This window comes from Microcaecilia unicolor, chromosome 6 (assembly GCF_901765095.1).
Source record: "Microcaecilia unicolor chromosome 6, aMicUni1.1, whole genome shotgun sequence".
Taxonomy (NCBI): domain Eukaryota; kingdom Metazoa; phylum Chordata; class Amphibia; order Gymnophiona; family Siphonopidae; genus Microcaecilia; species Microcaecilia unicolor.
Genome location: NC_044036.1, coordinates 147,855,743 through 147,873,879, shown reverse-complemented (window position 1 = coordinate 147,873,879; position 18,137 = coordinate 147,855,743). Strand labels below are relative to the sequence as shown.

At 43.9% G+C, this 18,137-nt stretch overlaps 1 protein-coding gene across 1 annotated transcript in view; it reads left to right on the top strand.

The window, feature by feature from the left end:
- Positions 1-18,137, top strand: part of TAFA1 (TAFA chemokine like family member 1) — a 394,848-nt gene that overhangs the window by 251,751 nt on the left and 124,960 nt on the right. Inside the window, exon 3 of the mRNA XM_030207877.1 lies at positions 15,465-15,512. Within this exon, the coding sequence (XP_030063737.1) occupies positions 15,465-15,512 (48 nt within the window). The remainder of the gene's footprint in view (positions 1-15,464; positions 15,513-18,137) is intronic.

The window sequence follows — 18,137 nt, the reverse complement described above, 5'->3', positions numbered from 1 at the left end:
CTCCTTTAAACTTTTTTGTGCTATAAATTTGATAGTTGACAAAGATTACTTGTGAAATGAATACATTCAGCCCTAAGAATCTTATCTTTTGTTCATGAAAATAAATCACCTGTGTACCTTTGCAGAGCAATAGCTGTTTCTTATCATTCAGACTATTTATAGAACGTATTTCTTCATATGATCCCATGAAATATGGGCGTAAGTAATGGTACCAGTTTGATGTCATTTGCCACTGCCACTGCAATGGAGAAAAGGAAGCAAGTTCAGAAAGGTTTCAGTTTTAGGCAACACCTGAGAGGCAGATCCAAGATGGCAGCAGTAGCTAATTTCCTTGCTTTGAGGTTCAACCCTCTGAACTGCAGCAGCCGTTTCATCAAGGTCCTGTGGATGACTGGGCTGCTATGTGAACCGCATAAAATTTCATGAGCATGGAGAAACAAATTCCTCATTTGAAACCAGAAATTAGACAGATTTGGAAAGACCTTCATGATCATAATGATGAGATTAATTGTTGATGACCATAAATACTACTCGTACTAAAGATTTGATTGTGTGGAAACATAAGATGGAAAATTTGGAAAATAATATGAGGAGGAGTCTCTATTTAGCACATTTCCTAAACTTGAACATATTTCACCTAAGGAGATGTTCAAGAAATACATGCTTGAGACCTTAAAAGCACCTGTTGAGCCATTATCTCCGACTGAAAAGGCTTATTACTTGCCTATTTGTTAAGAAGAGACTTGCTGCTGAATCTCAGGAAGTATCTGCATCTCTGGATGTATTAGATTTTTCTACTATGTTGGAACAATCAAAAGAAGATCTTAAATTGGTTTCAATGATTGTGACTTTGGCTAATGCTACCCATGCTCTACTTCTGCAGGATGATCCTATCATGATGCGTAGTTTTTTTTAATGAGGTCATTTACATGTGGGTGTAGTGGGAAAGACTTTATAAACCTCCTATTGGGAATAATTTATTTCATGAGAGGCACCTAGGTTGAGAGGTAAGACCTTGAAGCGTCTTTCCTACATCCCTCAGGGTGCACATTGAAGTTAAGGAGGGTTCTCCTCCTTCACTGTTGTAGGTGTTGAAGAATCCAAAACAGAAAAACAACCTAGGGTGTCACACTACACATAAATCACTAGCAAGAAGACCTTCACCTTGAGTTCTGTGTTCAGTACTAGAGGTTGCATCTTTGTCAGAGTATTTCAGGCTCTTATTCCAGGCTTATTGTATAAAGACGCCCAGCAGATATGGGTCTGTATAAAATACTAGGAATAAGTTGGCAAAATTGCAACTAGATTGAAGCTGCAGATATGTACATCTACACACGGGAGGAAAGGCATAAATGTTATCCTGTAAATTACACTTGTATTTTATAATGTGTATATTTGTAAATCGTGATTCTGCCAGTACTCCACCCACTCTCAACCCAAGAACATGCCTACACTTGGGCAACATAAAAGTATCTGCTTTCATAAGTACATACATAAGTACATAAGTTTTGCCATACTGGGAAAGACCAAAGGTCCATCAAGTCCAGCATCCTGTTTCCAACAGTGGCCAATCCAGGTCACAAATACCTGGCAAGATCCCAAAAAGTACAAAATATTTTATACTGCTTATCCCAGAAATAGTGGATTTTCCCCAAGTCCATTTAATAACGGTCTATGGACTTTTCCTTTAGGAAGCCATCTAAACCTTTTTTAAACTCCGCTAAGCTAAACGCCTTTACCACATTCTCTGGCAACGAATTCCAGAATTTAATTACACATTGAGTGAAGAAAAATTTTCTCCGATTTGTTTTAAAATTTACTACATTGTAGCTTCATCGCATGCCCCCTAGCCCTAGTATTTTGGAAAGCGTGAACAGATGCTGCACATCTACCCGTTCCACTCCACTCATTATTTTATAGACCTCTATCATATCTCCCCTCAGTCGCCTTTTCTCCAAGCTGAAGAGCCCTAGCCGCTTTAGCCTTTCCTCATGGGGAAGTTGTCCCCAGTGGCATAGCGAGGGGGCTGCCACCTGGGGCAGGGCGGTTCACCGTTGCACCCCCTCCCGCCCGGGTGCAACATGATGATATAACCCCCTCGGCGCATCGACACACCCCCCCGACCCAGTGCCCACCCTCTTCCGTCCAACCAGCTCCCTACCTTTAAAAAAATATCGAAATCCGAAGCGAGGCACAGCGCCTCGCGCCTGCACATAAAAAAAATGTGCACCGTCTCATCGGGCCTTCCCTCGCTCTGTTTGTCCCGCCCTCCACTGACGCAGCTTCCTATTTCCACAAGGGCGGGACAGACAGAGCGAGAGAAGGCCCGATGAGACGGTACACATTTCTTTTACGTGCAGGCGCGAGGCGCTGTGCCTCGCTTCGGATTCGATATTTTTTTTAAAGGTAGGGAGGTGGTTGGACGGAGGAGGGTGGGCACTGGGGGGGTGTCGATGCGCCGAGGGGGAGGAGCTGGCAGGGAGACCACCCCCCCCTTGCTACGCCACTGGTTGTCCCATCCCCTGTATCATCTTTGTCGCCCTTCTCTGCACCTTTTCTAATTCCACTATATTTTTTTTGTTATGTATACTTTGACATTTAACCTATGGGGTCATAGTAAGTGATGGCAGATAAAGACCTGAATAGTCCATCCAGTCTGCCCAACAGTCACATCATTATCAATTCAAGATTAAATAAACAATAAATATGATATATACTTGATCATGCTCTTTTTTTGTTGTTTCTGGGACATAGACCGTGGAAGTCTGCCTGGCTCTGTCCTTATGTTCCAACTACTGGAGTTGCCGTCAAATCCTATCCAAATCTATCTTGTCATTTGCAGGACACAGATCATAAAAGTCTGTCCAGCACTGTCCTCATATTTCAAGTTATTGGAGCTTACGTCAAAGCTCTCTCCAGCCCAGTGGCATAGCTAGGTGGGGCCACGGGGTCTGGGCCCCCCAAATTTCTTCTGGGCCTCTGGTTTTGCTGGCGGAGGTCCCCAACAACACCTGCCAGCTGAAGCCTTGTTCAGCGCTGGTCTCTGGCACCACCGCGTTCCCTGCCCTGCTCTCTCTTCCTCCTGACATCCTGCATGCTCCTTTGAGGACATCAGGAGGAAGAGACAGCAGGGCATGGAATGCGTCAGCGCTGGAGACCAGTGCTAGAGAAGGCTTCAGCTGGCGGGGGTTGGGGACCCCCGCCAGCCAAGATATTTGCTGCTATGGGGTGCGGCAGGGAAGTGGGGGGAGCGGTGAGGCAGCGGGGGAGCGGCGAGGTGGTTTGGGGGGGCAGAAGCAGGGCGGCAGACTAAAATGGGCCCCCCACCTTGGGCTATGGCCCCCTCCCACAGTGAGGGCTGGATGCACCCCTGCTTATCAGCATACCCACGTGCTTTGAAAGACAACCCAAACCACACCCAGAATGCACATCTTTACGTCTCTGTTCTACAGCACACGTGTATAAGTTGCACAAGTTGTTTTTTTTTTTTTGTTACATTTGTACCCCACACTTTCCCACTCATTGCAGGCTCAATGCGGCTTACATGGGGCAATGGCGGGTTAAGTGACTTGCCCAGAGTCACAAGGAGCTTTCTGTGCCTGAAGTGGGAATCAAACTCAGTTCCTCAGTTCCCCAGGACCAAAGTCCACCACCCTAACCACTAGGCCACTCCTCCAACTGGGTGCAACTCCTCCAAAAAAAAGCCTCTTTTAGATACATAAGAAAAATTCAAAATATCCATTTTAAATTCATTGTTATGCTTATTTAAAAAAACACTGTTTAAATGTTATTTTTTGTCAGCTTCTTGGCCAGGTAACTGAGTTCACCACATACAAAGCACAGGGGTCCTTTTACCAAGCTGCGGCAAAAGGGGGCCTGCGCTAGCATCAGCTCATGTTCATGATGAGCCCCCTTTTACAACTGCGGAAGTCTGTCTTTTTTTTTTGCTGGAAAAGAAATGGCCGTGCAGTAAGTGAACAACTTGCCATGCGGCCATTTCAGAAGGGGGGAGCACTGACCGCCACTCATTGAGGTGACGGTAAGGGTTCCTGCGCTAACCCGGTGGTAACCGTGCAGCGCGAGGCACTGCCCGATTACCACCAGGTAAGCACTAGTGCTGCAAAAATAGAAATATTTTGTAACACCAGAAATGGCACATACCAGGGGCATAGCTGCTATGGGGCCACAGGGGCCAGGGCCCCCCCCCCCCTGCCAATGACCCTCTCAACCCCCCCTCCTGCCGCCAACCTGCCGTCGCCGTCTGCTACCTTTGTTGGCGGGGGACCCCAACCCCCGCCAGCCGAAGTCTTCTTGCTTCGTTTGGTTTCCGAATCTGTTTGACATCCTGCACGTACACAACGTTGTATGTGCAGGACGTCAGACAGACTCAGAAACCAAACAAAGCAAGAAGACTTCAGCTGGAGGGGGTTGGGGTCCCCCTCCAGCAAAGGTAGGCGACGTCACAGCGACGGTGGGCGGGGGGTCGTCGGCGGGCGGGCCACAGTTGTTGGAGGTGGTTCTGGCGGTGGTGGTGGGTGTCAGCAATGGCGGGCAGCGGCGGCAATGACAGCGGTGGCGGGGGGGTTGGCGGCGGGGGGGGGGGCTAAAATGTGTCCCCTCACCTCGGCTCTGGACCCCCCTAACGGCAAAGTCCAGATACGCCCCTGGCGCACACTGGGGATGGGAACTACTACCAGGCTCCTGCAGTGGCCTGGCGGTAGTTTAGGACTGGCGTGCGGCAATCCTGTTGTTGCACGCCAACCCTTTAGTAAAAGGGCCCCATAGTTGGCAATAATTCTTTTTTGTTCCTGATTTGACAGGGAGCATTAAATGTTGTGCTTTTCTTTGTCATACTGTATTCTGCAGAAGAATTGACTATACGGAGTGAAAGCTATCTTATCCTGCTGTTACAGCCTAAACACTTTTATTTCATGTTCAGGTTAACTAACTCTAAAAGTATCTCCCGAGGCTTTGTATACATTTAAAATGTTTGAACATTTTAGTAGCACAACTTTTGAGTATAGCAGCTCATGCTACATAAACTTCCAGCTATGGTCATTTACACACCCCTCCACCAAAGAAAAAGCTGTTTTGTGGAATCCAATTACAATTGCTTACTCAACCTAAGTTTAAAATATACTTTCTGGCCAATTAGGGGGGTCTTTTACTAAAACCTAGCTCGAGTTATCTGCAACAGGGTCCATTTTATTCCTAAGGGTCCTGCTGCAGGTAAATCGAACTAAGCTTTAGTAAAAGACCCCCTTAGGCTCTATGAAGTCCTTTTACTAAGGTGGGGCAAAAAATGACCTTAACGCACCCTTTTGCGGGATTTTCCCGCACGCTAAGGCCATTTTTGCTGCAGCCATAAAATGCACAATTTTCCATTGTTTTGTCTTAATGGCTATACTTTAATGTTGAGATAAACTAAATAGTAATTTTGGGGGGTGAGATACCCATGTCTGCCAACATGCACAATTAATAAATGCGGTTGTCTTAATAAACATTGGACACACAGATTGTTACTGGAGGAAAAGCCTCAAGAATCTCCTAGACTTCTAAAATGTCTTCAAGGAGCAGGGCTTCCTCTTCATCGGCAAAAACCTCAGTGTAGCTTACTGTTTACTGCTATCAGAGTAAAGAACTTAGCTTAGTAATAAATGTAGCTTAAATTGACGGGTCTCTGTGATCACAGTTGGGACCCTGGGAAGAAAAGAGAGACCAGTCAATTTAAGCTAAGTTTATTACTAAGCTAAGTTCTTTACTCTGATAGCAGTAAGCTACACGGAGGTTTTTGCCGATGATGAGGAAGTCCTGCTCCTTGAAGACATTTTAGAAGTCTAGGTGCTTCTCGAGGCTTTTCCTCCAGTAACAATCTGTGTGTCCATTGTTTATTAAGACAACCCCATATATTGATTATGCATACATTAATGTTGCCATAAAAATTACTGTGTGAGCATTTGCCGCCACCCATTTTGTAAGCGTTAAGGGCTCATGCGGTAATCTCGCACTAGTCAGTTAGCTTGCAGTAATGCAGAGGTCCTTTTACTAAGCCATGCTAAAAAGTGGCCGGCGCTGGTGTCAGTGCATGGGTTTTCTGCGCACTGTGGCCACTTTTAGCGCAGCGGTAAAATGGCCGCAGTGCCATACTATTTTGTAATGGCAATGCGCTAATTTCCCTATTAGCGTGTGGCCATTACCGCGGCGGCCCTTACTGTCACCTATTTAGGAGGTGGTAAGGGCTCCTACACTACTCCCACATTAATTGAGTAGTATACGGTAATGTGGCCATGCTTCCTGATAGCGCAAGCATGCCTGGTCTCGCCCATGGGTAGACTTCCTATGCTGGAAAATAAAAAATATTTTCCAACATGGGATTAACATGCGCTGAGCGAGAATCTACTGTGAAATGCCTCCGCATGTCCTGTAATAGTGCCATTTTAGTGCATGGTAGACCCGCATTAGGCCTTCTGCACCTTAGTAAAAGGGCCCCTAACTGATTAGTGGAGGAACAACCAGGGCTTTTTTTGAGGGGGTACTGAGTACCGGCACCTTTTCCATTGTCTGCTAAAATTGATCCATGGTCCCCCAAGTTTTAATGGAAGAGCTCAGGCTCTACACCCCAATTCTGCCTTGTCATAGATTCTGTGACTAGTTGCAGGGGACCTGACTATTGTGGGGTGGGTCCCTCAGTGATCACCCCACCCCTGAAGGGTGGCCTGGCATTTGAGCACCGGCACATTTTTTGCTAGAAAAAACACACTGGGAACAACCCCCCACCCCGACATGCCCCCTTCCAAAAAAAAAAAAAAAATAGAAATTCTTTTTAGTGGGGTGGGAGGGAGGGGGAATCAGGATCACGAGGGAGGGGGGAATCATCTCTTATGTGCATCCCAGCCAATATTCAACTGGGGCCCACATAAATGTCAAATGTAAAATTAAGATGATGGGTTTTTTTGCATTTTATGCATGCCAAAAAATAAAAAATAGGCCCCTAAACCGGTGATGATTATTTCTCAACAATAATTCTGAGAAATAATCCTCACTGGTTTGGGGCATATTTTAGAGAGGTATAACATAGCAAGACATACATGGAGAGACTTGCTGACTTGAACAGGTATACCCAGGAGGAAAGGAGAAACAGGGGCAGGGCTTTTTTTGAGGGGGTACTGAGTACCGGCACCTTTTCCATTGTCTGCTAAAATTGACCCATGGTCCCCAAGTTTTAATGAAATAGCTCGGGCTCTGCACAACAATTCTGCCTTGTCATAGATTCTGAGACTGGTTGCAGGGGCATGGCTATTGTGGGGTGTGTCCTTCGGTGATCACCCCAACCCTGAAGGGTGGCCCGGCATTTGAGTACCGGTACCTTTTTCGCTAGGAAAAATACACTGTACAGGGGTGATATGATACAAACGTTCAAATGTTTGAATGCTATTAATCCACAAACTAACCTTTTCCAGAGACAGGAAGGTGGTAGAACTAGAGGACATGAACTGAGGTGGAAAGGGAGCTGACTCAGGAATAATGTCAGGAAGTATTTTTTCACTGAGAGGTGGTAGGTTCCTGAAACACCCTCCCGTGAGAGGTGGTGGGGAAGAAAATGGTAACAGAATTCAAAAATTTGTGGGACAAACACAAAGGAATCCTGTTTAGAAGGATCAGATCCAAAGAAGCTTAGCGGAGATTAGGAAGGAAAGCCTGGAAAGTGCTGGGCAAACTTCTATAGTCTGTGCCCTGATGGAGGCTGAATTAGATTTGGATGGGCCGGAATGGAGGTTTTCTGAGGCTTTGACAACTTCAGAAATTGTAGAACAAGGCCAGTGCCGGGCAGGCTTCTACGGTCTATGTCCTGAAAATGGCAAGGACAAATCAAGATCAGGTACACATATGAAGTATCTCATCATATCTTATGTAATGAGTTTATCTTGTTGGGCAGACTGGATGGACCATACAGGGTCTTTATCTACTATCATCTACTATGTTACCACGTTACTATATTTTAGAAAACAGAATAAATGTTCAATTACCTGGCCAAGCTGGTTATCTTAACCATTTGCAAGCATTTATTTTTTGAATCGAATGCTCAGTTTTACAAGGGTATGCACTGATTTCAAATTAGAAGTAAAACGTTTATCACTTTGCAGTATTGGTTGTTTTTGTATCCCTTCTGTGCCTATGACTAAAATATGTGTGCTCTGCCCGCATCAAATATTATAAAAATTGAAATTAAGTGTTTAGAGCATCATAATTAAATCCTACCCTTTGAACCATTTCAAACTGTAGTTGCATATTAACTTCATCCCACTCAGAGCATGAGTGGAAAGACATATCCTAAGCACCAGCTTCTACCAGATAACGAGCTTTGACAGTTCGGTAATTACCAGACTACCCTGTACTTAAAGCTGCTTAATATTATAGTAATTCTCTTCACTGCACAGGAGTCAAAAGGTATAACTAATTTGTTGTTTCATTGATATTTCTATAGTGCCAAAAGGGTCTTCCCCATATTTTAACATTAATTTTTAGCCTCTGAACTCATATCACAATTAGATATTAATTATGGTAGCAGCATTCGTACATAAGGAGCACTTAAAGTTGATTACAGTCGTTGCTTAGCTGGTCTAATAGATTGAATAGGGGTGCTTTTACTAAGCTGTGGTAGAAAGTGCCTTAGCATGCATTCACCTGGGTTTTTCCCATGTGCTAAGGCCATTTTTACTGCAGCAGTAAAATGGCCAATTTTCTATTTTATCAATTAATGGCCATATGCTAAATATTACGAAATATTACTGTGTGGGCCCTTACCAACTCATGCCAATTGAGAACTTACCACAGGATGCCTGAGTGTATAATAATACCACTGTCTGCAAAGCTCTAGCGGAATACTCTGCCTAAGGTTTTGAGCATTGTTACGTCATGGTTTTAATACGTGACCAACACTCGATTTCTATCATAGGACACTAAAAACTTCACAGTGTGGTAAAGAATATTTTCTCTTTAAAGAATATTATGATTTGCTTCTAACAATCACATTGAAAATAAACCCTGTCGGCAGCATCAAACTATGTAAAAAAATAACTGATTAACACTTAGCTTAAATTGCCGTAACAACGCTCAAACCCTTAGGCAGTCAGCCTCTGGTTTCTGAGGGCTTTTCTCCATAGTAGGATACAAGCACAATTCGTATAAGATTATTCCGCTAGAGCTTTGCAGACAGTGGTATTATTTTACTTTCATTAACTCCAGCATATACTGCAACCGGGCTTTGTTGTTCTTCATGCCTGAGTGTATCTCACTGTAAGTGCCCCTTTTACCAAGCTGCAGCAAAATGGGGCCTGCACTGGCATCGGTACGTGTTTTTGACATGGGCTGAGTCTCCCTTTAACTGCAGCGGGTAAAAAGTAGGTCTTTCTTTTCTTCAGGAATTGGCTGTGTGCAGAAGCGGAGCCATGTTGACGGCGCGGTGGGGGGAGCGAAAGCGGTGCGGGAGCGGACTTCCATCGGTGCACATTTTCTGTGCAGCACGATAGGCGCCGGCAGAACTCCGTTTGGGGGAGCGGCCGCTCCCCTGGCGCCCCACCTAGCTACGCCACTGGCTGTGTGGCAAGTGAAGCACTTGCTGCAGGGCCATTTCTGGGGGAGCTCTTACCGCCACCCATTGAGGTGGCAGTAAGGGCTCCTGCACTAACCCAGTGGTAACTGATTACCGCCGGGTACACACTGGTGCTGCAAAAATAAAAAAATATTTTTGTAGAGCTGGATATGATGCGCGCTGGGGGGTGGGAACTACTGCCAGGCTGCTGAGGTAGCCCAGTGGTACTTCCTTTTTAGTGATCGGCAGTGTGTTTTTTCTAGCAAAAAAGGTGTGGGTACTCAGATGCCAGGCCACCCTTCAGGGGTGGGGTGATCACTGAGGGACAAACCCCACAATGGCCAGACCTCCTCCTCCTCCACCACCACCACAATAGCCAGGCCCCCTGCAACCAGTCACAGAATCTATGACAAGGCAAAATTTTTGTGTAGAGTAAGCTCTTTCATTAAAATTTGGGGACCACGGGTCAATTTTAGCAAACAATGGAAAAGGTGCCAGTACTCAGTACCCCCTCAAAAAAAGCCCTGGTGATCGGTAAGCTCTAAGCCCTTTTAAGCTGCAGTAAGCATGTGAAAGCATTTACTGCTGCTTAATAAAAGGACCTCAATATATTTTTTTTAAATTGAAGTGAAAAGAACACAATGAATAATTCTTCTGAAGCTATTCATCATTAGTTACAGTTTTTTGTGTGATAGCCCATATGAGACATACAAATATTTAAAAAGTTATGAATCTATGATTCCTACAAGTTTAGTGAGGTAGGGGAAGTTTATTTACTCCAACAAATTTTCTTTAAATGGAACCTAGATCTGTTGAATTATTTATTTTATTTTCACAAAACTATCATAAAGGGTAGATGCAAATTAATTTTGCACTCCTAGGAGCAATCATGGTTTTTGTTGCTTTCAGAGCAGCCACATGGCTCCACAAAAACATCTGCAGCTCAGTTTCCTTTGTCAATGCCCCAATCAATTAGACCAGTAGTTTGCAGCCCATTTCTCTGGTACTGCCTAGCCAGTTGGGATTTGGTGATATCCACAATGAATATGCATGAGATAGATTTCCATATGCTGCTTCCTTTGTATGCAAATCTATATTGTGCTTATTCGTTGTAGATATCCTGTAAGCCTGTCTGGTCAAGCAGTTTCCTAGGATGAAAGCAGATTGATACAAGATATCTGTCACCAAAAAGCAGCGGGGCACAGAAGATTATCCATCACCAAAAGCAGGTCCCCTAGGAGAGGTCTGAGAACTGTTGAGTTGGACTATCACCTAATAATGCTAAAATTCGTATTTGCTGACCTTGTTACAAATTCATGGATATGAACCAGTGTCCATGCAATAATTAATACAGTAGCTGGCTAAGAATCAAGGCACTATTACTAGGGTTCATGGGTGCCATTTTGAACCTGGAGCCAAAGGAGCAGGAGCAACTGCTTGCACTACACCACCAGGGATCAGTGGTAAGAACTTGGGGGAGGAGGTCTGCTTGGGGAGGGGGCAACGACACAAAGCTGCAGGCAAGAAAAGCATGCCTTGGCATTGGCTCCCCCAAACCAATACCCCAACAAACCACCCCCACCCCACTCTGATACCCCTTCCCACCCTGACACCCCTGCCCCCAGAAACATCCCTGGTGCATTGTGGCATCTACCACTCCCACCCAATGGAATTTAAAAAAAATCTTCCCTTATGCCTACAGGGACCCCTCAGCCCCCATACCTTAAATGAGGCAGGAGTGATGTCCACTTGGTCCTACCTCCGGCACCATCACCTTCAAACATTCTGGAGTTTTTTTTTCTTTCTTTCTCTCTTATGAACTCAAAGTTATCTTGTTCTAGTTATGAATGGTTACCTCTAGCCTATCATTCAATATGGAGCTCTATTTCTTTTCTTGAAATTGTTTTTGTTAACCTCCTTGGCCTGCTGGACAGATTAGGCAGTATATCAAAGCTGTATAATAAATATAAATGAAATGGCAGTAACCAGCCCCACATCGGGGTGGGAGTCAGTTTGCTATATACTATGCTAGTATGCTATCAGGCTTATTTTTGAAAGAGAAGGAAGCCCATCTTCCGACACAAATCGGGAGATGGGCGTCCTTCTCCCAGGGTCGCCCAAATCGGCATAATCGAAAGCCGATTTTGGGCGTCCCTAACTGCTTTCCGTCGCGGGGACGACCAAAGTTCCCGGGGGTGTGTCGGAAGCATAGCGAAGGTGGGTCTTAGGCATGCCTAACACATGGGCGTCCTCGACCCATAATGGAAAAAAAGGGTGTCCCTGATGAGCACTTGGACGACTTTACTTGGTCCTATTTTTGTTATGACTAAGCCACGAACAGGTGCCCAAACTGACCAGATGACCACCGGAAGGAATCGGGGATGACCTCCCCTTACTCCCCCAGTGGTCACTAACCTCCTCCCACCCTTAAAAAAATTTTTTTTTAATATTTTTTGCCAGCCTCAAATATCATACCCAGCTCCATGACAGCAGTATGTAGGTCCCTGGAGCAGTTTTAGTGGGTGCAGTGCACTTCAGACAGACAGACCCAGGCCCATTCCCCCCTACCTGTTATACTTGTGGTGGTAAATGTGAGCCCTCCAAAACCCACTATACCCACAACTAGGTGCCCCCTTCATCTGTAAGGGCTATGGTAGTGGTGTACAGTGGTGGGTAGTGGGTTTGGGGGGCTTCAACACACAAGGTAAGGGAGCTATGCACCTGGGAGCAATTTATGAAGACCACTGCAGTGCCTCCTAGGGTGCCCGGTTGGTGTCCTGGCATGTCAGGGGGACCAGTGCACTACGAATGCTGGCTCCTCCCACGACCAAAGGGCTTGCATTTGGTCATTTCTGAGATGGGCGTCCTTAGTTTCCATTATCGCCGAAAATCAGAAATGACCAAGTCTAAGGATGACCATCTGTAGGGACAACCTAAATGTCAAGATTTGGGCGTCCCCGACTGTATTATCGAAACGAAAGATGGACACCCATCTTGTTTGGATAATGTGGGTTTCCCCACCCCTTTGCCAGGCTGTCCTGCGAGGACGTCCTCAGGACAATTTTCGATTATGCCCCTCCATGCCATACTTTGTATTTTTATTTGAATATTTTTACTGCTATAATTGTCTATTGCTCATGTTTGATTTATTCTTACTGTACACCTTGAGTGAATTCCTTCAAAAATAAAATAAATCCTAATAAATACATAAATTAAATATATAAGGGAACACACTGTATGCTAAATTCAGTAAATGGCACCAAAATTTGGGCACTACAAAAAACCTCAATAAATGAAAAATGTGCTAAACCCAATAGTATAGAATATTGTGGACTGTTATAATCAAATTTATAAAAAAGGAGGAAACGACCTCATAACTAGTCTACGGACTTATATCTGCAGTGAGAAATTATGGTATCAACAAACTTTCTCATAATCATCGGTCAAAAAACCTCCATGCCCTACCCAATGAAACTTTAATTATATATTTTTATTTATTATTGTTTTATATAAAATCTTGATAGAGCATACTCAATATTTAGTACTCAATTGCTCTTGTCTGAATCGATTGTTTCAAACACTTATCTGAATACCAACGGGGCTTCCTGTTTCACCATAAGGCTTCATCAGGGGAATTGATGTGTTTGTGCTGCATTAATGATTTTGTTGCTCAGGCTGCTGCAGTGGCGTAGCCAAGGGTGGGCTTGGGTGGGCCCAGGCCCACCCACTTTGGGCTCAGGCCCACCCAGTACCAGCATAGCTATAATGTGGCTGGAAGGGATCCCCAAGCCCCACCAGCCGAAAACTCCCAACAACTGTCCCTCCTGCATACCTTGTAAATAGCAGATCTTCGCCTGCAGTGAGCAGTGACTGATGCATACTGCTCGCACCGGCCCCACAGCCTTCGCTCTGATATATTCTTGCGTAGGCGGAAACAAGAAGTTGCATCAGAGGGAAGGGTATGGAGCCAACATCAGCAGTGTGTATTAGTTGCTGCCTGTTGCCGGTGAGAATCTGCTGTTTAAAAGGTATGCAGGAAAGGGAGGATATTTGAGAGACCATATGGCATGCAGGTGAGAGGAGAGACCACATCATCTGTGGGATGAGGCGGGGTTCTTCTGCCCAACCATCTTGGGCGCAGGCCCACCCAAAATTGGGTCTCTGGCTACGCCCCTGGGCTGCTGTGCAAAGTGTCCCAAAATTTGGGCACCAAAACAAATGAGTGCTAAGCGCTAGTCTACAAATTGTGGTCTGAATTGGGTGCTCTTTATAGAATCGCGCTGAGCGCTGGGATCCAACTGAAACCCGGTGTAAATCCGTGCACCTAAATTAGGCATGGATCTGCTATATTCTATGACAGTGTTTCCCAAATCCGGTCCTGGAGTACCCCTTGCCATTCAGGTTTTCAAGATATCTGCAATGCATATGCATGAAAGTGGTTTGCATATAATGGAGGCACAGTATGCAAATCAGGTTCATGCATATTCATTGTGGATATCCTGGAAACATGACTGGCGAGGGTTACTCCAGGATCCGACTTGGGAAGCACTGTTCTATAACACTGCTCTCAAACTCTAGGAACTCCCCTGACCCATCCATGCCCCTCCCATAGCCACACCCTTTTCCGCTCACATCTTTCTAGAACACTGACTAGGAAGATGTGTGTGTAACTACTACTACTTATTTCTGTAGTGCTACTAGATGTACGCAGCGCTATACACTTGAACATGAAGAGACAGTCCCTGCTCGACAGAGCTTACAATCTAATCAGGACAGACAAACAGGGTAAATAAGAGATAAGAGAATTAGTAAGGTGAGAATGATAAAATATGGGTACAGAACAAGTGAGTAAGGGTTAGGAGTTAAAAGCAGCTTCAAAAAGGTGGACTTTTAGCCTAGATTTGAAGACAGCCAGAGATGGAGCTTGATGTACCGGCTCAGGAAGTCTATTCCAGGCATATGGTGCAGCAAGATAAAAGGAACGGAGTCTGCAGTTAGCGGTGGAGGAGAAGAGTATAGATAGATTTACCCAGTGAACGGAGTGTAGGGAGAGATGAGAGTGGAGAGGTACTGAGGAGCTGCAGAGTGAATGCACTTGTAAGTCAATAAGAAGAGTTTGAACTGTATGTGGAAATGGATAGGGAGCCAGTGACGTGACTTGGAGAGGGCGAATATGAGCTTAGCAACACTGGCGGGAATATAAGTCGTGCAGCAGAATTTTGAACAGATTGAAGAATGCAACATGTGTAAATGCAAATTGTTGCCAATTAGTGCCAATAATGATTGTTAGTAGCCAATTATTGGCTCTAATTGGCTCATTCAATTAAATTGTGTGCAAATTGGGCATATGCCCAAATTTGCATACACAATTTTGAGTGCCATTCATAGAATTTTTCTGTATGTGGGGTGGGGGGGGGGGGGGGGCTGGGCACCATGTGACCTAACAAAAATGATTTATATAATTACCCTCGTAATGTTTGATGCCAATGTTAAAACTTGATTTATGTGGTGCAAAATATTATATATACAGTTACTGCCTTGTTTCATAATGGCAGTCAGTCATCTTTCCACAGGCTGCATTTCTCAAAGCTATCTCAGGAAGGATCAGTGACTCCTCTACTTTACAATTCCCAAGTATTTTCCTATCTTCAGTTCTTTCTGCTCTAATACTTCTTCTTATCTCTATGAACATTGGGTTCTTACATTTTATCCCAGTTACATTTCATCTTTCTGTGCTTCTGTAATATACCACTCATTGTAGCCCTATTAATTTATACATTGTGGAAGGAATTCTGTTTAAAAACATAATCAGACCATATTGAGCTGTCAGGACTCTGTCTATAACTGATCATTGCATTCCTTTTCTTCTCAGGATACTCTTCAGATCACTTTTCCAGCAGCAGTACACTGGGGGATATAGGTGAGTTATTTCCTGTCATTGGATTTAGTATGAAAAATGATTAGATAACTGAATGCTACCACTTTACCTGCATTGTACTGAGTGGAAAGGGTGGTGGAGGATAGGCAGGGAAATTTCCATGCAATTAAAACATAAGGAAACAGCAGTGTACAAAAACAAAATGAAAATATACTCTATATAGAGCAATCACAAACCTTATCTGCTCGTCTGGTATTTCCCACTGTATTTTATTATGGTTAATTAACTATGGTATATATTTAAACCACCTGTGCTTTGCTCAATCAATTCAACACTGTAATAACTCTATAGCAAGCTATATATCCATACACAGTCTTATTTATTATTTATATTAAGGTAAAGAGACTTCAGATCCCCGGTGCCGTTCTTACTCTTTTGATGCGAAACAGGAAGCTCGCTGTAGAGCGAACTGACTAGAAAGAAAAAAACGCCCGAAGAAAAAGATAAGTGCTAAGATTGCGAATATATATATTGGAGAACTGCAAAAAAAAAAAAAAAAAGATAAAAAAAGAGGTAGATTAGACTGATGAGGATTCCCACATGATACCGCACTGGGAGAGCTAAAAAAAAAAAACCCAGCAGCGGAGCGGTGCTGTTCAAAAGAGTAAGAACGGCACCGGGGATCTGAAGTCTCTTTACCTTAATATATATAAATAATAAATAAGACTGTGTATGGATATATAGCTTGCTATAGAGTTATTACTATGGTTAACTATGTGCAAAATCTAAACCTTTTCTCACCTCGTACCCAAAGCATAAATTTCCTTTCATAGACTATTAGAAGGTGTATTTCTCTGATTATTCAGTTGTGGCCTCTTTTATCAAATGAATGGGCTTTGTCGGCACTACCGTACTGGGAGCCACTAGCGTGGCTCGATAAAAGAGGCCCTTGGAGTCTTCAGATTTTCTGAAAGTACTCTTAAATGGAGCAACTGGATTGAATTTTTAAAAAGCTTTCTAATTTTCCAAGATTTTCAGCTACTGACAACTTCCTGGCTCCGGAGTAGAGAAGTTAAAGCCAGAATCCATGAACAGCTCAAAACCAAATAGAAATCCATTTATTAAAAAGTTCAGATTGCTGCTTAAATTTAAATTGATCCAGATTTTCTGGGAAACATGCAAAGATGTAAATCAGCATAAGGGAGGCTGTAACTGAGGCAGGTAGCCAGGCCCATTTGTCTCTTTAAGAGAGAATGTTTGGGAGACAGAGAAAAGGAATAAAACTATGAGGATTGGAAAAAGACTAATTTTCAATCAGGTCCATAATTTATTTATTTATTTGTTACATTTGTATCCCACATTTTCCCACCTATTTGTAGGCTCAGTGTGGCTTACATAGTACCGGAGAGGCGTTTGCAGATTCCGGCGTGAACAAATACAAAGTGATGTTGTGGTAAGATGAAGTTCATGTGGCACAGCCACACTAGGGAATCGTACAACGGAAGAGTTGTGTTATGTCCATTACGTTCTTTAGTTTGGTTGTGTTGCAGAGATTAGGCATTTAAGTTGGATCGGTAGGGTATGCCTTTTTAAACAGGTTGGTTTTTAGTGATTTCCGGAAGTTTAGGTGGTCGTACGTCGTTTTCAAGGCTTTTGGTAATGCATTCCACAGTTGTGTGCTTATGTAGGAAAAACTAGATGCATAAGTTGTTTTGTATTTAAGTCCTTTGCAGCTTGGGTAGTGCAGATTTAGATAAGATCGTATTGATTCGGATGTATTTCTAATTGGTAAGTCGATCAAGTCTGTCATGTAACTTGAGGCTTCTCCATAGATGATTTTGTGAACCAGGGTGCAGATTTTGAAGGCGATGCGTTCTTTGATTGGGAGCCAGTGTAGTTTTTCGCAGAGGGGTTTTGCGCTTTCAAATCGCATTTTACCAAATATAAGCCTAGCTGCCGTGTTTTGAGCAGTCTGAAGTTTCTTTAAGGTTTGTTCTTTACATCCCGCATAAATTCCATTGCAGTAATCTAAGTGGTTTAGTACCATTGATTGTACCAGGTTGCGAAATGTTTCCCTCGGGAAGAATTGCTTCACGCGTTTGAGTTTCCACAATTAGTAGCACATGGGAAAAAAAAGGTAAGTTTTTAGGCTCCTAAAGAAAGATTTAAAGTACTGAAAAGAACAAGAATGTAGAGGCAGCTGGAAAGAGACAGTGAGATGTGCTTTGGTTTGCATGTGGCAATCTTGGCAGAAGTAAGCTGAGGGCAGTTTCATTTTCTCCAAAATTACAGAGTTCTATTGACTTATAGCAAGAAAAAAGGGATTCTTTTACTAAGGCGCGTACAATAGTTGTTAAATTAGAACTACTGCCTGCCTACCGCGTGCCCCTGGCGGTAATTCTAATTTTTAAGTGCGTCCGATACGCGCGGCAAAAAATATTTATTATTTTCTCCTGGGTGGTAATTTTATTTTTTACCATGTGGCACTAACCGGGTGGTAATCAGCATGCTGACAATTACTGCCCGGTTAACGCTTGAGTCCTTACCACTAAGTCAATGGGTGGCAGTAAGGTCTCAGGCCCAAAATGGACGTGCACCAATTTTTATTTTGTCGCACGGCCATTTGTGGCCCAAAAAAGCCCTTTTTTGCAGGCTCTCTGAAAAATG